This window comes from Pollicipes pollicipes, unplaced genomic scaffold (genome assembly GCF_011947565.3).
Source record: "Pollicipes pollicipes isolate AB1234 unplaced genomic scaffold, Ppol_2.1 Scaffold_3087;HRSCAF=3621_pilon_pilon_pilon, whole genome shotgun sequence".
In the NCBI taxonomy this organism is placed as follows: Eukaryota; Metazoa; Arthropoda; class Thecostraca; order Pollicipedomorpha; family Pollicipedidae; genus Pollicipes; species Pollicipes pollicipes.
The window spans coordinates 36,475,549-36,498,275 of NW_023596225.1; the positions used below are offsets into that span (position 1 = coordinate 36,475,549).

Here is a 22,727-nt window from a genome sequence, read left to right on the forward strand (position 1 = left end):
AAACGAGCAACGCCGTTAGCCGGCACACCTATACCGCCATCTCGCCGAGCCCTGCACGGAACACGCGCGTCCTATGCGCCGGTCCGCTCACTCGGCGCCCGAGCCTGCCTCCTCGCCTTCGGCCAGGTCGACCGTGGTGTCGGCCGGCGCCTGCTCACTGTCGCTCAGCTCGACCAGACTGGGCTGGCGGCGGCGCTCGCCGGCCTCGCGCGCGGCGCGCCGCCGCTCGCGCACCGAGCGCGGCGCCAGCCGGGCGCGCCGCCGCCGCCGCGCCGACAGCGGGCCGACGAAGGCGCGCGGCCGCGGCACAGTCACCGTCCGCCGCGGCCGCGACGCTCCGCCGATTGGCGTGATGGTGATCTCGCGGTTGAGCTTGCTCAGCGCCGAGCCGCCGGAGCCAGCGCCGGCCGGCGCGCTGGCCTCCTCGCCGTCCTCGGGGTCGCTCACCTCCACCTCCACCTCGCCGCGCGCAGCGGCCGCCGCGTGCTCGCGCAGCTGGCGGCGCACGTCCTCCGTGACGAACTCGGCACAGTCCGGGTCGGCCAGCAGCGGTGTGAACTCCACCTCGGGTCGCCCCAGGTGGTCGCGACGGTAGTGCTCGAGCAGCGCGGCTGGCAGTGCCCGGTGCTCGCACAACTCACACTCGCGCTCGACGGCGGGCGCCGGCGCCGCGCGCCGTCGCTTCTGCGGCGTCGAGGCGGCCTGCGGCGGTCCGGCCGGCGCGCCGCCGGGGTGCGGGATGATGGTGATCTCGTCGTTGATCTTGATCGGCTGGCCGGAGGCGGCGGCGGCCGCGGCCGCCTTCTTCCGGTCGGACGACTCCATGATTTTCTTGGCGACGACCGAGTGCGACGAGTACACGTGGTTCTCGAACTGCTTGTACATGCTGAAGGTGGCCGTGCAGACGGTGCACTTGTAGGAGAGGTGGGCCGGCTTCAGCGTCACATGGTGGTCCTTGGACACGTGATGTAACAGCTTCCACTGGTAGACCTGCGGCCGAAACAGTCCACGTCATTATGCCGGACGACCACGCGTAAGTGGCAAACGGCTCACAATACATTCGGACATACTTTCGGCCATGCCATGACTCATAACCACCAGCTCGTATTAACACAACTATCACTTCACGAACAGGTCCTACGTCCCGACCACTGACTACCGGTGTTATGGGCTCGCGGTTACAAACCCCCAAGCAATTAAGCTGCCACTGTGCAGCGCCGCCTAAGTCCTGGCCTAGTGTGGCGTGGTCTGACCTTGCCGCAGATTGGACAGCGGCCGCTGTCGTGGCCCTTGTTGGCCGCCTCCTGCATGCTGCTCGTCACGAGGCCGTGCGAGCCGAGCAGGTGGCGCTCCAGGCCCTGGTCCGTGAAGAAGCGCAGCTGACACTTCTGACAGTTGAGCGGCGGCCGGTTATAGATCATCTTTGGATGGATCTTGACCTTATGGATCCACTGCATGTGGTTGCGGAGCTGCTCCAGGTCCTGCAACCACGCCGAGTCGCGTCAGGAAGTCCGTGCCAGGTCAGATCAAGTTGGATGCGGCCATTTCAGCTCTGGCTGGTCAGTCAGTGCTTCGATGATGAGCGAATGCAGAAGTCAGCAAAGCCAACTGCGGCGGATGCAGCTCAAGCAGGGAATGCAGAAGTCGAGAGATGCGCTGTTACGGTCATACTGACAATGCAATGAACATTACAAACATGGTCGTAATTAAGCTTGAAGAAATCTCTCGACTGCAAAATATTACCCTACCACATGCTAATGGGTACAAGTCACGCTAAACATGCATTCATCGAGCAACGCACTTTTGAGCCGACCCAATCCTGCCAAGACTATGACCGCACGTCACCGGCGTCCGGCAGCCACCCCCTCCCCTCCCCGCTCCCCGCTGCCACTGCCGCACGCAGTCCGACCGGCCGGGCCGCACCGCGCCACGCACCTTGATGTACCCGTCGCAGATCTCGCAGATGACGAAGGCGCCCTTGCTGAGGGCGGCGGCGTCAGGCCGGCCGCCGACGGTGCCCTTGGTAATGGAGAGCTGGGAGCCGGCGGCGGCCGAGCGCAGTATGGAGGGCACGCTGGGCGGCAGGCTGGGCCGCGGCACCGGCGTGATGCTGATGCTCGGCGTGGACGACAGCTTCAGCGCGGCGGCCGCCACCGTCTGACGGGCCGTGGCCGAGCGGCCGTCAGCAACAGCAGCGGGAGCGACACATGATGTGCTGACACACACACGGACGCCGAGAGAGGAGCGTGGACAGACGGACGAACAGGCGCTGGCTAGTTGGCTACAAAGAGGCACGCGAGTCACAGGGACGTCCACAACAGCCCTACCACCCGGTAACACAGCTGTTACAGAGGTCCGCCGTAACATGGCAGGCACACCCAGAGGTACGCCCATATACAGTCAGCTGCTGGCCAAACATGGGGTCAGGGCGCGGTCCGACTCGCGCAGTCCGACCCACACTCACACTCATACATTGTCACGCCACGCACACGAGCTGAGGTGGGGTGACGAACAAGGGCCGCCGCGCACAGACCCGTACAGACCGTACGGGTCAGAACGGTCTGTGCGTGACCATTGCCTCGCACATCCTGTGACCGCGATGTACGAGACAACGCTCCGCCACGCGGGAGACAACCGGATCCGGGGACGACCGCCAGAAGACGGGTCCACACGACTCGCAGACTGGGGCGTGCGCGGCCGGTACCTCGGCGCCCTTCCCATGACCGGACGCGACCAGCGCAGCGCCGGGGTCACACACCGACGACGGAGCAGGCGCTCGGCCACGCTCGCGGAAGCGGGCGCGGGACGCACCTTGGCGCTGGAGGTGGCCTGTATGCTGAGCCCAGGCGGGCCGGACGGCGCCGATGAGGGGACGATGTGCACGCCAGAGCCGCTGCCGCCGCCGGCGGCGCGAGCTGCCGCCGGGTTCACCAGCACCAGCTGATTGTTGACCAGCTGGAACGGCCGACAAACGGGTCACAGGCCGCCCCACCGCCAGGGGGAAGCACACCGCACTGGGTCGGGCCCCAGCTTCCCGCCGCAGAGCAGAACTGCGTTCCGAGTCGCTCAGCCCGGACCAGACGACACCGCGCACTTTACGACTGAGACTGGTACCTGGTAGATCTGGTTGCCGATCTGGTAGTGTGGCGGCATGATCATCTGCGGGCCGGTCGGAGACCGGATCATCTGGGGCGTCATGCCAGCGGACGCGGCAATGAACGCGGCTGGAACGCGGCACAAACTAGGTCAGAGAAAGGTGAGGGGGAGGGGGGTGGTAGATGGCAGTCAGAGGCGCTGAAGTCGACGGTCACAAGGGCACAAGGCAGAGCCTACAGTACCCGTCCGTGCGGGGAGACATGCGTAAGCAACAAAGACGCCTCAAGGTGAGAACGTTCACATTTCCGGTTTCTCCATTTTGCTACACGCCGACACACATAATCCCCCATTTATCACCAGCACCAGCAAAATCCGAAAGCGGAGCTTTACATGGCCGAATAGAAGATACAAGCCGTGCCGTAAACGAGGCCCACGCCCAGCTGGGTCAGCCAGCTACGGTACCCACTTCGGTACCAGCGCTCGCTCCCCACCACCGCCGCTCCGTCCCATCCCCTCTCGCTTCCAGTCACTCACCCTGGCGGTTGAATTGGGCGCGCGGCGGCACACTAGTCGGCACCGTCTCCTTGTAGGAGCCGATGGGGCGGCCGCGACTGCGCGCGTTGGCCGCCGCCGCCGCCGCCGCCAGCGCCTGCGGCAGGGCCTTGGCGCCGGGCCCGCCGCCGCGCACCGGCTCGAACTGCTTGCCGAGCACGTTGGGCCGGCCGCGGTGGATCTTGGGCACCTTGGCCGGCGGCACCCAGTCGTCCAGCCCCTGGTTCTTGTCGATGCGAAACTTCTTCTGGCAGGAGTTGAGGTGGCGGGTCATGCGGGCTTTACCCGAGTCCTCGTACGGGCAGAGTGGACACTGGAAAGAGGCAGGCGCGCGCTCCAGTCTGCCCTGCACGCTGTGCTCGACCGCCATGTGCGAGAGCACCACCTGCGGCGAGCGAGTCTCAAAGTCGCAGAAGTTGCACTGGTAGATGCTGCCAACCATGTGCGGCATCTCCAGATGCCGCTCCATCACTAGCACAGACTCAGTCTCGAACGCGCAATAGCGGCACTGGGTCAGCTTCAGCCGGAACGGCGCGTTTTTGCGCCGCGAAGCCGCCAAGTTGGCCGTCAGCGACTTAATAGCGAAGCGGGTGGCCTCGCTGCCGCCGCCCTTCTCGTGCGCCGCCTTGCGCTTCTGCTGCTTCAGCAGGTCCTCCTTAATAAACTCCTCGACGATGCCGCGGCCCTGGTCGAGCAGCAGCTGGCCGACGGGACCCTGGTAATAGTAGGCCCACTTGCCCAGATGGCTGAAGTCCTCCTCGCGCTTGGCGGCAGCCTCCTTGTCCGGCTGGTTCTCCTTGTTCGAGTCCACCTCCTTCTCCAGCTTGGCCTCGCCCGGCTCCTTGCGGTCCGCCTCGTTGCTCGCCTCGTCCACCTCGCCGCCCGCCTCGCCGTTCACCTTGGCCGCCTTCGAGACGCGCGCCATGAACTGCTTGACCGTCTCCTCGGGCGGGCTCTCCATCACGTACGGCACGATAAAGCTAGGCGCCTCCAGCACAAACTCGGCGTCGTCGTGCGAGCGGCGGTAGTAGTCCTGCAGCTGCTGCAGCTGCTCGCCGGTCATGCCGGCCGTGTTAATGCCGTACTGCGCCAGCGCCGACATCACTGACGGGTTGATGAGCACCGGCTGTCCGTGCGACGGCTGCGGCGGCGGCGGCGCGCGTGTCAGCGGCGGTGGCCGGCTGACGGCTCCGCTCGCCGCGCGGCCAGCCATCAGCGCCTCCGTGTCGATGATCACCAGGCGCGAGTTGTCGCGCGCCCCGTCGCGCGCGGCGCCGGCGGGGGCGGCGGCCGGCGCGGCCGGCGCGTCGCCCGCCAGCGGGTCCGGCGGCTCGATCTCCTCGATGTCCGAGTCGCTGGAGAGCGCCGCCGCCTCGTCCGCCTCCATCGGCTCCTCGGTCGGCTTGGCGCCGCTCGACGCGTCGTTGCCGGCGTCGTTCGACGAGCCCTTGGTGTCGTCGTCCGTGGCGCGGTCGGGCTCCGCTTCCGCGTCGTCTTTCGAGTTCTTGTCGCCCTTGACGCGCTCGGCGTCCTCATCGGCGGCGTCGACGGCGTCCTTCGAGTCGTTTGACGCCTTCGAGCCGCTGGACTCTTTGGATTCGTCACCACTGCCACGCTCGCCGTCCACCACGTCGCCGTCGTCGCGCGCCGCCTGCCTGTTGCCGTCCTCCGCGCCGGATGCGGCGTCCTCCTCCTCGTCCCCGTCCTCCTCGTCTTCCTCCGCCAGCTCGCCGTTCTCCTCCGTCTCCATCGGCTCGCCGGCCGCGCCTTTGGACGGAGTCTCCCCGGACGAGTCGGCGAACGGATCCTCGTCCTCTTCATCCTCAGCCTCCTCGTCCTCTTCGGCGTCGCCGACGTCCTCCTCGGCGTCCATCGCTTCCTCGCCGCCTTTGGAGTGTTCTGCAGGAGATGCGACACGTGGTTAACCGCCAGTTCATGCGGATGCATTTAGGCTGACTCACGCTAACTCAAATGACAAACTGTCCAGAAACCCAATTACAGTGCCGACGTCACTGCCTGGACTGCAGCCGCCAGGGGCGGCGGTACATTCACAGCCGGGTCCACTCGCTGTAACGACCCACCAATTGTGTGTCTCATCGTCACATTGCCATTTACCCACGCCGAGTGAGTGGATGGGTGACCACCAGGGGACATTTCTGGGACCATCGAGAAACATCAGATAGGATCGCCGTGAGATTAACAGAGCTTACAGCACCAGCACTGTACATCTTTTGGAACAAAAATTAGGTCACAGGTCATGCCTAGTCAACGAACTATGACGTAATCAGTGGAGATTCTCGAGTCAAGTTTTTTCTTCAGGAAGTGTGTATGGCATCCGGCTCCTATTAATTAGTGACACTGAATGCCAACATTAGACATGGGGTATATCTGAATAATGAATAAACTTGGCATGATCAAACAAGACCACCCATCTGCGATGACCGTGCTTGACCAATCCCACGATTTTGTGCATAGCTCCATTCAAAACTGTCCTACGCTCCGTGTACGTGATGCGCTACCTCTGGTTTCTATCGATTGTAGCTGACTTGCCTAAAACGTCCCTGGTTAATATAGGAATCCAACCCAAAATAACTGCATTCCTTTTATCACCAGCCTACTTGCCTTTACTTTTTTTGTTCTGCACCTTGATATCGATCAGGAACCACGTGGTGAGTGTAACACCCGTGCTCTTCCCTGGGGCGCCATGAAAAATAGCCCCTTCCACCCCAGCTAAGATGTTGGTTTTGTGTTGCTGTATGGCTGGAAGTACACGTAATGTCTCCATCTCAAAGCGTTAAAACACCTGTTCAAACACTGGACACAATGGCGACAGCCAAAGTCCGTGGGCGTCAGTTTCACACGCTGACACACGCATTGGTGTTGTGTTATCAGCTGGCGCCGATCCGTTTCGCTTCTGTGCGCTTCAATTTGCAAACGCCTTAATTTGCCATGGGCCATCGGCAAAAATGGTTGCACGCGAATTCGAAGGGTCCGATACGTTGGCAGGGACCCCATAGCTGTTATTTTTGCCGCCCAAAGGGAAAAAAACATTCAATCGCACCAGAGCACACTCTTTTGCCTTTTGACGGAAATTTGCCCAGTGATGTCTAAATCGCAGGAAAAAATTAAACCGCAACTCTCGTAGTACATCGCTAATCTATATATGGCCTCGGCATTTTACATTGCATCATCAGGTGATACCAGCCTCAGCCGTCAGGTCGATGAAATTCAAAGGAATGCTATGCTTGGCATGACTGCTCAGGAAACCGTGTTACTGTAAAACGAGCGGCAGACCCGAAACGATGCCAATGCACATATTGATAGACACCAAACCTTCCTAATGGACAAATCTACATACGCCTTCCCGTCTCCCCCAGACACAAATATCGGGCAGTGAGTAATGCCAGGGCAAACACCCCACCACCGTACATGGAGCAGATGTCTCCCCTTTGGGGAACGATGCGCCACCCTCACGCGGTGGAATCTGACATTCCCGAGCGGGGCTCCGTTTCTGGCCCCGATTGGGCTACTTCCACGTGGCGTTCGAGGGGCGGGGACACAGCGGTGAGAAAGCGCCTGGTGGAAGCCCTGCTCATCAACAGAGGGCTCTAGCGTTCGCTGGGACGACACCGAGCGGCACGTAGCCGACGTGTAGTGGGATCCGTACGACACGAGCGTGCCCACTGACCCAATACGCTCATTTACACACATCAGTGTTTGTGTACGTGTGCGCTTTATCGAACATGTTTTTGTCTGGCGGAGAAGAAATTGTGGTCAATATATGTAAATGCGTGTGCAAATATAATTATAATAAATTTGAACAAAAACCGAGACGGAGGGACGTTGACTGCCAAATCTGCGTCACCGGTGTCCTTCGGCCAGACCAGCGCGTGCCGTGGGACAAAGCAAGTCTGAAAGAGCGGCGGTAAGCGGGGCGGTTCAGCAGAGGGCTCAGCTGGGGACCCCAACATGTGCGTGCACCGCCCACGACGGTGTACGAGTGCCTGTGGTGTTCCCTGTCAGGGCGGAAGGTGGTCGGTTCAGGAGGACCCTACGAAAGACACTTGCTCTGTCGCTGTTGAACGACCCACGGTGGCCGGGGGGGGGGGGGGGGGACGTGTGCTTACCAGCCTTGTGCGCGTCATGCTGTAATGCTAGTACGTCGCTGCATCACAAAACATGGCGTGGGCTTTCAAAAAAATCGATAGCGTTGCAGATGTGTGGCGCTTGAACCGCACGAAACGCTACAACGCTCCTTTGATTTCGACGTGAACCGGTTGCCCATACAGATATGAGCCCAGCAACATCTGCCGACAAATAAGGCATGCAACTGGGAACTGCCTGAAAGCTCACGAACGCCTATATCACGTTTACCTGCCGCACAAAACACTCGTTGGCCAAGCACTCGTTATTAATAATCTAGCGCGCCGCACAGACAGCTGATCATTCATCGGCATAAACCCGATGCCAATGTAACGAATGTCGCCGAACAAGGCATGGACTGCGTGGCCAGATTAATGATGGAAAATTTGCAGTTCTCTACCCATAACATAATTACCTTGGGACTATATAGCTTGCACAAAATGACCAGCTTTACGGGGCACCCGAAATTTATGTGCGGTCGGTGCCGTCTATCATTTCCCCTACCCCGAGCGCTGAGTGAGTGAGACTGCACCGCGCTCGGCCCCGGAGCATTCCGCCGTGTCAGGCGATCACATGACCCCAGCGGCCGACATGACTTCGGTCGGTAGCGGGCGGGAGAGGTCATTCCTTTCGAAAAAGCCAACGTGTCAAGTCCGCATATCGCCACATGTGAAAAAGCGCAAGCCATCGATCCGCTACCGCGCGATTGGGATGGTCAAGGGCGGTATGACCCAGGTTCAGGTCACCAGGGACTTGGGCGTCAACGCAGCGATGATTACGCGCTGGCTGGCCCACGACCGTTCAGGAGAGACGCTCGAAAACTGTACAGGTCGTGAGCAGAAGTCGGCCTCGAGCCGAGTAGCAAAGATCGTTATTGCAGAGTCGGCCTTCAAAAGGCGCGACTCGACGAGAATCCTGGCGAAAAAAAAGATGGCGGACAAGCACCCAGCTTCCAAGTCGGCCGTCCGCCGGCATCTGAATACCAGCTTGCAGCTGAAGCGCTCAAGCGCTGGTTGCGACCAGGGCCTACCGTGAACCAGAGGCGCAGGCGGCTGGAATTCACCACCGCCCGCAAGAACTGATCCGTTCAGGACTTGAAACGCGTCCTGTTCAGTGACGAGTCGCCCTCCGAGCTCTTCCAAGCCCCTGACCGCCAGAACGACCGGTTCTGGGCCAACAGCTCGGAGGTGCCCACCGCCGAGAGAGTGAAGTGGCTGCCTGGTATTTTTGTCTGGGGCATGATGAGCTACAGAGGCCTCTCTGAGCTGCATCATGTCCCGCGCGGGCAGACCGTCACCGCCGACTACTACGTTAGAGAAGTGCTGGAGAAGACTGCACCCTCGGCGATGCAGCGGAGGAAGGATTCTAGAAGGAGAATGGCCCGGCAACCAAGGCCAAACTCCTGCCAGACATGTCGAGGGCAATTTTCCAGCAGGACGGTGCTCCAGTTCATCACGCCAGAAAGATCCAGGACTGGTGCCGCGCCAACTTCCCGGGCTTCTGGGAGAAGGGTTCATGACCAGGTAACAGCCCCAACATGTCGCCGATCGAGAACCTCTAAGCGATCGTCAAGGAGCTCAGCAAGATGTCGCCGGCCACTTCAGAGAAGATATTGTTCCAAAACGTGCAAGCGGCGTAGAGGAGGGTCAGGGCAAGACTCTTGACAGCCTGATGCGCGGCGTGCCGGAGCTCATGCGGCAGTGTGAACGGCTGCGTGGGATTGCACTGGCAAAACCCTGAACCTATCTCACTTACTTTCTTTGTTAGTGACGACGATACAACCGCGCACCAATTTTGGGACACCCTGTACTCAGTAGACCCGAAACACATGTCTCGTGCAAACAGAAGATATGTCACCGACGTTTTACGACAGGCGGGCGTAGACTGTAAACGTATGTGGCAAGGTGCAAACATTTGTTTGGTTGATAAACCACACAGCGTGCAGCCACCACAAAAATAATCATCCTTTCAACCCCCATCACCACCCAAAACCAAAATGTTATCGCGCCATCGGCGAGACTAAAATGTAAAAAACAGAAAGAACGGTGAATGGTAAAAAAAACACCGTGGCTGGTAATCTGCCGTAACCATAAATAAGGACACCGCTGGCCCCGGGGCAAGCACGACATCGAAAGCTTGCTGTCGAGCCAGTTACCTTGGCAACATACCCGCCACCAACAGTCAGCTGAACAATCCTCTACGTCACCCGGGGTGACGTCACTCTTACCCACCGCCGGCGATAGACGGCGCTAGCGTAGCAATTCACGAGTGTGCTCGGCACATCGATACTCGTTATACGGGCACGACGCGCGGGAACGGACCGCGGCGGCGCTGCCGCCGCCGCCACCGTCCCCCCCCCCCCCCCCCCCCCAGCAAACAAAGAGCCGGCTCCCAATACGTCATAAATTGGCACAGTGCCCGGATGGGGGAGATGGGGGTGCCGTGCATATGCCGACATCTTTGCTTGTTTCTGATACCCCGTCAGTGCACCATCGAATGCGGCTGAGGAAACCTGTCGGACATCGCCATTGCGGACCGATGGTCCACAGCATTTCAGAGCGGCCGTGGCCGTCACACCAAACCGTCGCTATCAATGAAATAAAAGCATTTATCGGACCAACCGCCTATCGGAAGGCGCCTCGATACCCCGTCGCCAAACAGTCACATAAGCGACCTCGTTAGGCTTATTTCCTCATTCAGGGAAATATGAGCGCACATCATAAACTACTCATCAGCTTTCTGGTCACAAAAACACATCGAACACTGCTCCCGAAAGTTATAACCACAACACACCCAGTGACGAAGCGACACCGCCGTAAGCCATGAACATGGTAGATTCCCACACCAGTTGTCGCAGAGAAGAGAGCACGCTGTCCAGTCTCGACAGGCTGTATATGCAGGCCGACAAAGGTCATCCCGGCAATCTTTGAGCCTCGATGAATACGAAAAATAACGAATGCATGCTTAAAGCAACACAAATTGTGAACACCGACGAAACAGTGCACTCTGCCTCAGACCGTCTTACACACCAAGAGCAGCGTTCAGAGCCGGAACGCGCTGTCTCGACATGAACGCCTCATCTTGCCAATGTGACCCCAATCGCCCTAGGGGTCAGGATGGAGCCGGGTCAACCCCTGACCATAGCCGGCAGCTCCCAGCGCCGGCGGATCGCCACATTCGGCGATGGGTCCGAATCCTCCGGGGGAGCAAGCGTCGCCCGGGACATCCCGACGCCGCGCTGGCATGCCGCCATCGAAACCGGCCCGTGCGCACGCACGCGGCATCCCTGCGCTTGAGTCCGCACAAACGGAATATATTCCCACCCGGACCCACAATACCTGAGGCTGATTCAGACTCATTCCCAGCAGCGCACCATAGCTTTGGGTCGACGCCTGATTCCGACTCGGGGATTAATGGCTTGATTATGAAATCGGTTCTGGTGGAGTCGCTGACTATGCAAACGTCTGTGTGATGGACCCGAGATCTGCATGTGAGCTTCATACAGACTACCTAGGACACTTATATTAACAGCAGAACGGCGAGAACGGCGGCAAGCAGTTTTGGTTGCACGGGACGGGGACGGGGTTAGCCATGGTTACACACCAAAGCGCTTCTCATTTCTCGCATTACCTTCCACACTCGTGCGTGCAGCGCAGATCTAAGTGCAGTTTATTGCTCCGTCTATCCTCTGAATGTGTTTTTTGGTTTATCTTGTTTTGTGCTTTATCCTCTCAAATGCATTTTTGGTTACCAGTGCGAATAAGCACGATTTTGTATACCGGTGGTATGATGTATCGCTGCTCATGTACGACGTATGTGCTGTATGTGCGCTGCTCATGTACCACGTAAATATTTGTTTGTAGTTCGGCGAACAGTCCGCTCCGATACCAGACAAGGAGGAAGATAGTATTTAAACAATTTCGAAATTCTGGCAGGCGCGCCATATCATCACCTCAGTGTTAGTAATAGACCTACGGTGAGTCAGGTCCCGGAGTCACAATTGGAAAATCGAGTTGCAATAACAGAAAGGCTTGATCCATGGTTTGGTTATATCAGAGGCCATAGTCCAGGTCAAGGCTCGCAGGTCCTGCCGTGTTATACGCACCATTCCAAAACTAATCGATGCTCACCTCTCCTTCAAGTGCCCACAAGCCTCCCTTACCACCTTCAAGGGGAAGTTCATTTGATTTTCCCTGTCTGTGATGCTTCTAAAACTGCCGTTTGTCCTGCGAGCCTTCAAACGGCCTTGACCAGTAACCTACTTGGCACGAAAAGATACGTTTCAGACGTTACAAACGAGGCAGTAGTCGCATGAGGGGAAAATACCAAGTTCTTGCAGGCACCGGGATTGGGAAGGCGCGCTTACATTCGCACTTGTCTGGAATAGCATTTATATAAGAATACAATAGCCTTTTGAAAAGAAACAATTCAGCAAACCCCTTGATTCATGTCGGAGGCAAAATGCGCAAAATTTATTCAAAATTCGAGCTACCCATGACTCGGTTGACGTGGCTCCGAATCCGAATTACAATATTCGGAAGATCTGACTCCATCCTGACTCAATGAAAATGTTGATGATGTCGGAGTCCATTCTTATTCCACCCGACGCCCGTTCCCTACTTTGGGTGAGCACATCGCCTATCTACGACATCACACGGCCAAAGGCCATTCTCCACCAGGCCGAGAGGCGAAATAAGTGCATTTGTTTATAAGCAAATCGTCGCTGTTGACATAGCAACGCCTAGCAACGGTCGATGCGCTTTTGACGGTCCTGAATGTCCGCCGAATAGGTGGGTCTCGATCTCATGTGGGTAGTGTGATCGACAACTGATTTTAAGTCGCCGCAAAAGTTGTCAGCAACTGTTCACTCGAATAAAATTTAAGTGCACCATTCCTACACGGTAGTCTCCGCGGAGTTCACTCGACTGATAATGCCTGTGCCCAACCCGGCGAGGTGGAGACAACAGATGTCACGAGCCATCCGCTTCATCGCCCTCGCAGACCAAACCAGACCCGACCTGGCCGGAAGGCTTCGGCCCGCGTCAGACCAGTCTCGTCCGCTTGCGGCGCACGCGGCGCATGCTGTCCGCATGGGGTCCCTCATATGTCTACCCGACCTGTTCCTGGCGGACTGTGTGTGACCTTCCCGCGCCCAGTCAAGTAAACCGCTTACATCGTCCCCAGTCAGGTGCATACATCAGCGGCTGCAGGGGCATGCAAGGCCACCTTACCCATGTCTTGTCTAAATGATTTTGGGCATGCATAATAACCATGAGCTTGAGCATATATGGGCTGCACTTTGGGCAACTGGGAGGACCTAGCCCAGTCCATTAAATGTCATGCCAAACAGTTTCCTGCTCCATACCAGCACAGCACTCTCATGCCTCACAAACAATAGGTGCACTTGTGAGATGGTGGGCCCACAACCCCCCCCCCCCCCCTACAACTCAACAAGCAGTTCTCATCAGCTTGCCATCCTGTGTTGCACATAACAGCTGATGCTAAAATAGACTTTCTCAGAGAACATAGCAGAGATTTGAGGGATTGATCCAACACAATCATAAACATTAACTATCTGCTTCACCAATAAAGATGTGACCTTTGGGCTGCTGCTAGTGGGTGGGATGAGCTGCAACCCATCCCTGAACAGTTGGCTATTGGAGACATTGATTTCAAAAAATTCCAGGCATTGCAAATTTTGGCCAAGTCCCTAACAACTGATGCAAAACTTTTTAAGCCCTGGTGCTACCAGTAGGCTAATGTATGTATACTGGTCTACAGTCAGCCACACTTAGCTACTGGCACTAGTACCTTCAATTCACTCACAAACATAAAATTTCATGGTATGGTGACTCATGAACTGGAACCAAGCCTTGGCTTATGCTGGTACAGTTACCAGTTTTCACTGCCTTTTTGCAGGCAACAACACTGCATGACACTGGCAAAGTCCTGGTATTGCCAACCCATGCACCCTCTGGTGCTGTGAGTACTGTAGCATGAACAGTGTCCCCAGCCAATGAAAACCAGATATAAAAAGCTGATCTGAATATCAGAGACTGACCAATTACTCTTTCTACTGAGATCATCATACAGCACTTGCCAAAACAAAGCCATGCAACCTGCAATCAGATTTGCAGATGGGGATGACAAGGTGGCTGAATGACAACACTCCCCAAGAAAATATTGAGAAAATAGGTATGTCAAACCACTGGAAAGAAGCAATACATTATAGCACTTTTGTACTTCAGATGAATGGGCCCCAGCCAAGGCATCAACCCCCTGCCACTCCCTCCCCTTCAGGAAGCAGCAAATATGTTTGGTCTGTACAAAAACTAGGTTTCTATGAGCATGGGATAGTTAAGTCAAAGTCAATTCCACCAGCTCACCAGCTCTATCATGTCATCTCAGCAACACCTCCCTAGCTTACTTTGCAGAACTTGGTTTAAATTCATATATCACTTGGCATGTGGAAATCATTGGGTATATGCTGAAATATTCCTCCTGAATCAAACTGATGCCCATGCACCTGACACATGCTCTTAAAAGGCAGGTAGAAGCATCAACATTTACAGCAGATAACACCATGTGTGTGATATTAAGGGCACAACAGGCATAATTCACATCAGATCAATAACTTCTAAGTATATGGGTGCATCTATAGCACAGGACTTGAGAACTGAGATGCTGTCTTTGACTCACCTTTTAATAAATGTGCATCACCATTCACTTCAGCCTCGGAATCCCCCATCGCTTCTATGATCTAGCTTGGATGATATCGGCAGTTGCAATAGGTCTACCTGAGGAGGAGAAACAGTTTGTTCTATGCCATAGCACTTCTACCCTCACCTAAAAAGTATAACTAATTGAGCCACAACATAGCAAACCACTAGCAGCACAAAAATTGCCTACTGTTCTAAAATGCACATAATACAGCTTCATGATAAGGTCAACAGGGCATGGGCCACATGACTTCACCAAACCCTACTGGCTCTGATAACTATGTGAATAAATAAGTACTAACAGTTGCTATATCAAGGTGCACATAAGAAGTACCTTAAAACATGTGGTCTTATGCATCACACAGAAACTTTTAAATCTGCCAAATATAGTGGATAATTTCAGCTGAATTTATATCAATGTCAGGATCATGAGATCCTCAAGATGTTATCCCTAAATTCTAAGCTAAGCCTAGATAATATCCACCAGCTGAACAACCCATAATAGCAGGTGCACATATGTATTGTCCAAATAACTGAATATCTCAAACCAATGCAGCCCAAAATGGACAAAGCCCTAAGCCAGTTGAGCATGTGTACATGCTGGTTGGATGCTTATGGGATTGGGGAGTGCCTGTGGATAACATCAGCTACTTGGTTCAAAATGTTAGGTTAATAGGCTGCACACCTGCATACTCTGGTATTATTATCATGCATGACCGCTATCCACATCTAACATATTAGCATTTTTCCCCCGGCACCGACGGGGAAACCAACCAGACCATTACATGAATGCGCCAAGAACGTCGCTGCGCCACGCCGCTAACAGGTATGTGCCCAACGTAGAAGTATGCATGATTCCCATTGCCTACCCCGGAAAAGCGTACATAACCCCATAGTTATGCTCGCAAACATCCCTCGGCCTACCCGAAATATCCTGGGATACTTGCTCGCCGTACGCCTCCCTACACGCAACCCGGGTGTGCGCCCTTGCAGAGTGGCGGAGAGAGCGGACACAATTCCGATTCGTACAGAATATGGCGCCTTTGAAAAATATGTGACGTCACATAATTTCCGTTTTGACCAATCCTGCCTTTGCTCTAGGTCACGTGATATCACGTGACAGGCTCTTCGCTGTACCGCGCTGCCTCCCCGCTGACGTCATCGGACGGCGGGCTCTTCACTTGTCCCGTGCAGCCTCCCCGTGCAGAGCGTTAAGTTGACCTAGGAGGGATCCGAATGTGTCGGGACCGATCCCGGGACATTTCCGCCCTCATCTGAATGTCCCGGCTCAATCAACCCCGACACGATGTCCGAGACCCCAACTGGACCCACCTCACGCACGTGCTCGGCGCGAGACGTGTGTTTCACTTAACATGTCCTATTAACGAATAACATTTCACCAAAATTTACCCGCTGGAACCGCCCCTTCTAGTTCCTTACGGCGCCAGGCAATCGGTCCACTGAAGCAAAACACAAATTGGAATGCTCGGATGCGGGCGGGTCCATCACGGTGACCGTGTTGCACCGTTTAAATTTGCCGGGTGCAACGCCGTCTCGTTAATCGCGTGGTCGTAGGTACAAATATGAATGCGTGTGTTAGGGCGCGCTCGGCACCCGGCGATGTAGAATTGGGATATGGGCTAACGTGACAAACAGAAAAGCCAAGAACTCCAATCCGAAATCGATCCCCCAGTTCTGCAGGCACCGTGGCCGTGACTTAAGCGCGTCGGCCAGAATGTGATGTCAAATGATTTAGCTTTGAGCACGTCCCGATTTCGCGTGGAGACCGTAGTCTGGAGCCTGGTGCAACATCAAGTCAGCGTTGCACACAAGACTTGCCTTGTAAGGCAGCAGCTTGTTTGCTCTTCAGACAGGATTCATTTAAAGCCTCCAGTTGAAGCCGTTTAAATGCCCCGACGCCCTCCCGCAATCGGCTCGGGCATGTTGTCGGTTCCAGCGAATGGCGTGGGGTAGGCCCTCATGGCAGCGGCCCTGAATCACGTGTCAGAAACACTGGGGTGTAGTCTTCTATTTAGTTGTGTGTGTGGTGGGGGGGGAGGGGGGTATTCAACCACCTCCAAACTGGGTTCCAGCCGCTGAACTTTGGGGAGAAAGTGGGTCAAACCCGGAGAGAAACCCGTTTGTTGGATACAGGTAGTGGGATAGGTTGATTCAGTTTTCACTACTACCCCCTCCCCCCTCTCTCAACTCACTTTGCAAAAGTACGCCGCTGGTTGGAAATGAACCCTCTCGCTGGTACAACTGCGAATTACCAGCACAGCTACATTGGCTGCTGGGAATCCACTGCACGTCTCGACTCGACTGGCCGTCCCGACGTCCGCAATATTGTAACAGATGCTGCAAACGCGGTCAATGCATGCAGATTCTGAGATTTGCTTTCGATACCTTGTGCAGTGTGATGTATCATTCTATCAGGTGTGTCATAAGCGCAAAACCACAAGATACCTCAAATAAATTCATTCGGCCCTGATTACGGCTTAAGATGTCTCAGCTAACCGCATTTTTGCTGTAATGCTGCTTAACGGCTATAGTTACAGCCTGTCAGATAAGAAACGCTCACACCGAAAAAAACAGCCGGCCCACCTGTTCTAAGTCGCGCGCTTGCCACGCGGATCGCCAGCATGGATGCTCGGTCCGATGGCGCGCAAAGTCCTGCGAATCCATAAGGCAGGCGATGGACAGGGAGTCCTCACTCCTGTCCGCTGTGACTTGCCACGACCATAACCGTAGATTGTGCCCGAGGCGAGCTAGCACGTCACGCCATCCTCAAAACCGGCTGGAAACCGGTTTGTCTGGCGGGCAGTGCTCGCCCGCCGGGCCGCCGTTCCCCCGCGGAACACACTCGTCTCGCCGGCGGTGCCGTCGTGCTCCAGCGGGCCGCCGCCGCGCCGTCCGCCCCGCGCTGGTCGAGCCGACGGCCCGTACGGCGGCGGCCGTAACGGGCCGTCGGCCAGCCCGGCCAGCCCGCCGACCGTGGCACCAGTTTTGAACGGGCCGCCGCCGCTGACGGCAGGCACTCGCGCTGGGTGGGGCCAGAAGCCCGGCCCGACCGGGCTGACCACGGGAGCCGTGCACTGCTTTGCGACGGCCAACGCTATGGATAGGTGCGGTACTCCCCAGCGCTGATAGAGCTGTGAATGGCCGCCGTTTTGCGGTCGGAGACATGCGAAGACGAGTGGTTTCTCAACAAGGTCCAATTTCATAACGGTGAACTGCTACAGCTTGTCAATGAGCATCGTATGAATGAACATTAATTGCATAGGTTCGTAGTCTCTTTCCATTCATCCATAACCTGAGCACCACTATACAATTTTTTAGGAACGAAGCTGTTATTCTTTTCTTTGGCTTGTATATGTACCGCACGGAGTGAAAATGGCATAGAGTATATCCTTGCCTTATAACATTAACTTTCACAGAAGGCCTCGGCATGGATACGATAGAATGAGCTGCGACCTGGACCATGTTGTATAAATATGTTGATATTTTATCGGTGGCTGAAGTCCAACCATGCGGAAAACCAAGGCAGCCGTGCCAGTCATCAGCAATATTAGGGTCCACGATGAAACAGCAATGTAACCATATGTCACGTATCACGGGCCCGAAAGTATGTCGTTCAGTTTCGTCCCTTTGATGGTATATGTGTTCCGTTAAACCGTAAAACTGTCCTCATGTATTCAAGAATGATTGATCTCCAGACTTCACAGACAAAAAATGTCAGGTGTGTCGTGAACGCACAAAACGACTGATGCAGACTGGTATGGATCCCCAGGTGAGGGAAAGACTGCAGCCTGTACAGACCACTGTCTTTTGGAGAGGCCACGTTGCATAAGCCAATCCCTACGAACTGACATCAAAGCATCTTAACTATCCGATATGTAATCCTATAATGCATATAATTTGGCACCATCTTTAAGTAAATTTGCCTCCAATTGCATGCGTCGAAACGCATGCAATTGCTCGTGACTGAGATGGCCTGCGGTCGGGGGCAGCGGGACGCCAAAGGTCACGTGACGTCAGGAGGCAGGACTGATCGTACCGGGTATTGTCGCATCCGCCGCATGTTGCTGCGGTTGGCCCGGAATTCCACTGTCTGGTGATGGGATAAGGATCCAGCAGCAAGCACAACTCGGCGTGGATCCCAGAAATCCATATAACGAAAGATTCGGAGTGCATCTAAAAACGTGTACTACACCGTGCAGCAAGTCTACCACACACTACACCGTGTCCATTGTTATTGATCCTCCTGTATGTTTCATCTTGGATCCAGACATTTACGTCGGTGAAAGGAAACTTTGGAAAATCTTTGAAGCAGTTTGGGATCCAAGCAGGTCAAAACTTAAATGCCAATTTTCTAGAATTAGCACCTACGCTTAGCAATGCATGTTGTATAGGGCTTAGCCTCACCATCTGGCAGTGAAATCCCCGGTCAACGGCAGAACCTCGCGTCTTCGTCGCGAGGTGCCCCAGTGTAGCACGGCACCTTACCTTACCTGACCGTACCTTACCTTACTCTACCTTAGCACGGCCGCTACCAGCAGCCGCAGGACATTGCAGTCACGGACAACGAACCCACCCCATCACGGCTAGGTAAATCGGAAGGCAAGCTCCCGAACAAACTGAGCTGTCGAGACGGACGAAAGTGCAGTCCGAGTGAACAGGGGTGTAGTTTCCTATCCAGTCGGGGGAGCTCCAGAGCTCCCCCGACTTGAGCTACAGCCACCCAATTCCGAGAAAGAAGTGAGCCGAATCCGGGAGAAACCGTTTGTTGGCGTATTTTGGGGCGGGTTGCAATTTTTTCACCGCTTAGCCACGTCTCCTCCCACAATTAATTTTGCGAAACTACGATCCTTATTATAAGCATTGTGTTCATGATAGTGATAGAAGGATCCATGATCATAGATATAAAATAGATGTCATTATGATAAGCCAAATCGCTTTTCGTGAGGTCAAGGAAGGCCATTTACTCATCAGAAGCTTTCTCCTATACTTGTATATCCTAAATGTATTTTGGAAATATGCGTATCCAAAATGCATAACATTATGTTGAATCTGCTTGAGACCAGACAGAATCTACACTATTTGAGACAGCTTTTAGAAATCTAACCAATCCCATATGTAAGCATTTAGCACTGAACGCATTGCCAGAATAAATTCATATGTTATAACCTTTCATGCTCCGATATCTAGGCTAAGTAAGTAGTGAAGACACCAAGGATGGAACCTTGTATTTGATGTCTGGGACGTCACGACATTAGCGTCCGGGGCTTCTTCATCAAACTACATGAGGGCAGGCAGTAACGCACGGTCACTGCGCGCTGACTGCACGCAGCATTTGCCATCTTGTCTAGGCCTCTGATGTAGCGACGGCTTTCTATCCGTGAGAAGCCTGTGAAGTTTTGGAGATCTTGCGTATACATAAAGGTGTTTTCTGGAGTGTTCAACTTGACCTTCAACACACAGGCTAGAACATTCTAATGCGTATGTTCCGTGACACATTGCCATTTGACTACCTTCATCACATGCATATCAGCATTTTCAGCATTAGTGTTTTGATGGTACTATTTTCCACTTGCCATGACAAATTTGGACATCTAATACTGCTCCTGTCCATTCTTCTGTTATTAGCTCGCCATCTCAGTGTGACAACGTTCATCCTACCTACATACCTTGTAACTATAAACATTTAGATATAACAAGCAGATCTCGCTTGCTTCCCGGTGCGAGAAAGTGGCGTCGTTGGCGCCTGTAGCGCCTCTGTCAGCGGCGTAAAATTAACTCACAAGTATGTAATGTAATGCACAGCTGAGTTGCCATGTCCGAGCTGATTGGCACTCATAAGTCAACTCTGTGCAGTGTAACTCCGATTCACTCCGCGGAACGCTGGGTGAATATGACTTTATCCATGCGTGAATTGGCTGTCCCCCTGCGATCGGGGATGCATCATTCATCGTGGCACTCAGTTTGCGATACGTTTACGACGGTTTGGTCCTCGTACGCCTTGTTTCTCCAACATACACGAAGCGTCTGCTCGTTACCTGCCAGGTGACGCACCCTTCCTGCGGGGCCTGTAACCGGCGGCCGCTCCGTATCCCGGTGATCTTTGTCGTTGATCACAACAAAAGATGACACGTCGTGCTTGCGAAATTCGCCATCATCCATCGCAACGAAAGATTGGCACGTCGTATGTACGAATTTCGCCATCATTAACCACCAATCGACCACAGAAACAAGTAAGAGGTTACACTTCGTGGATCCTGTCAGTCCATTGAGGCGGAGGAATAGGGCCTCCTCTTAACATCTTAACTGGGGGCTCAGCATCTCCTGTGAAGTCTCCGGCCCACAAGGCGCCGGTGACACCCTGAGGATATGGGTGACGCGAACCCCATAACCTCAGAGCGAGCCGAAATTGTCGAACGCATGCATACACGTTCTGGTGAATCAAATAAGGGCATACCATCTCACACAGAATGCGCAACGTCTCTGGCGCAATGATTAAAATGTCATAGAAAGAGTAAACCAGACTCACTACGTATGAATCGTCCCAACAGGAAGAGCTACCCACAATCTCAATTCCACTGTAATGCTTTCAGCGAAATAAAGAATCTGGTGCGCTATTTTGGCTTTTGCCTTGAATGCCTTTTGCCTTTTTTAAATGTATTTTCTGGAAATGCTCGTTTCAATGGATGCGCATTGCGAACGTCCTATACTTCCGAGGTACACTGTCCCTAATTGCTGCGCCTCTGAATAAAAAGCGCCCCTCTCCTGATTCAGTTCGAACGTGTGGAAGCGTTCGACCCTCATTCAAGATTGCAAAGTGGAAAAACAGAGCAGATATTTATGAAGATGCGTGCTCGTAAGTCTTAGAAACAAAACTCCTATGCCCGGCATTGCAGTCTCTAAGGGCAATTCGACGTTCGCCTTTGGATAACACCAGGCGAAGCGAGCGGACGAAAGCAATGACGCATCTGAAAGAAGTGTCTCCGAACGCTTTAGAGCACCATCTAGTACGTTCCAGGCGCAGCCCGGGCGAATAATTCACCCGTATGATAGGTCAACAATCGGAACGAATCATGATTAGGGCTAAACCTATATTGTTCATGTTGCTGCGACCATTAAGCCCTTGAGAGCCCAAACTCATGCTTTTACATCCGAAATATACGACTCAGTCTAATCTTTGAACGATATTGATTGATTTTGAAAGACTTTTGAAGTAGTTTTCACAACGGTGGTTCTCGCCCGCTCTCTGTGACTGATGTCTGGTGATATCCGCTGCGGATAACGCCGCTCGCTCTGGTGAAAACTGCAACCACGGCACATTGATGCTCCTAAGACTGCGAGCGCTCAGGCTCGAATTATTTTGTTTAGTTTGTTTCATTAGTCGATTATGCAGACGAATCGTCCTTGGCAAACACAGAGTGACCTTTTTTCTTTCTTTTTTACCTCGTTTCGATCCACTCTATCAAACAGTTATGAGAGGGTTCCCTTTTTCCGAGCAATGGGAAACTTTTTATTGGTTTTGCTCGATGATGTATTGCCGCTGTTGTCTCAACGATATACGTTCTGGTGTTCTGGCATTTGGAGCGATGTATCGATATTTTATGGACTTGTTCTCCAAAAATATGGTTTTCAGATCGATATGCTAGAAACATAACATTTCCGAAATGAGAGGTTACAGCTATCTACCATGAAAAAATCGAGATGTAGATATCGCTTTTTTGTTCGGCATCGCCTTGTGTAATGCGCAGAGCGAGATTCCGCTTCAGTTTTCAACTTGTCTTCAACATGGTCAAAATCCTTGAACCTTGTGATACCGCCACGTGGTTGATGTAAGCTGTCCATCAAGTTACAGTGATTTTGTTCCACCTACCTCTTGACTCAGACGTTTTCCACTTTGGAGCGGTGCCGTGGACTGGGCGGTGAGGTACTGTGGTGGCGAATCCGTCGCGTGTGGTGGTCATGAAGCCTGCACCACGGGGGTGTAGTTTCACATAACAGGCCTAGGGCACTGAGGGGAGATGTCTAACTTGCCCTTATATTAATAAAAACAGGCTTTTCCTTGGATTTGACCAATTTTCCTCTCTAAGTGAGTGAATGGAGTCTCCCCCAGCTGAGTCCGAAACTACACTCCCGCTCCAATCCTTTTCCTCGCTCTCTCTGGACGGAGGATATTATCGTCGGGCATCATAATCATTTTGT

At 54.2% G+C, this 22,727-nt stretch overlaps 1 protein-coding gene across 1 annotated transcript; it reads right to left on the minus strand.

Moving 5' to 3' along the window:
* Positions 1 to 87: 87 nt before the first annotated feature.
* MEP-1 (zinc finger protein MEP-1) lies at positions 88 to 15,548 on the minus strand. The gene is made up of 9 exons (XM_037212876.1): positions 15,435 to 15,548; positions 14,491 to 14,588; positions 3,631 to 5,547; positions 3,115 to 3,224; positions 2,812 to 2,955; positions 1,936 to 2,157; positions 1,254 to 1,481; positions 316 to 990; positions 88 to 183 (listed from the first exon to the last, which is right to left on the minus strand). The coding sequence occupies exons 2-9, from the start codon at positions 14,537 to 14,539 to the stop codon at positions 88 to 90; spliced, it is 3,441 nt and encodes a 1,146-aa protein (XP_037068771.1). The 5' UTR covers positions 14,540 to 14,588; positions 15,435 to 15,548.
* Between the last annotated feature and the right edge of the window lie 7,179 nt (positions 15,549 to 22,727).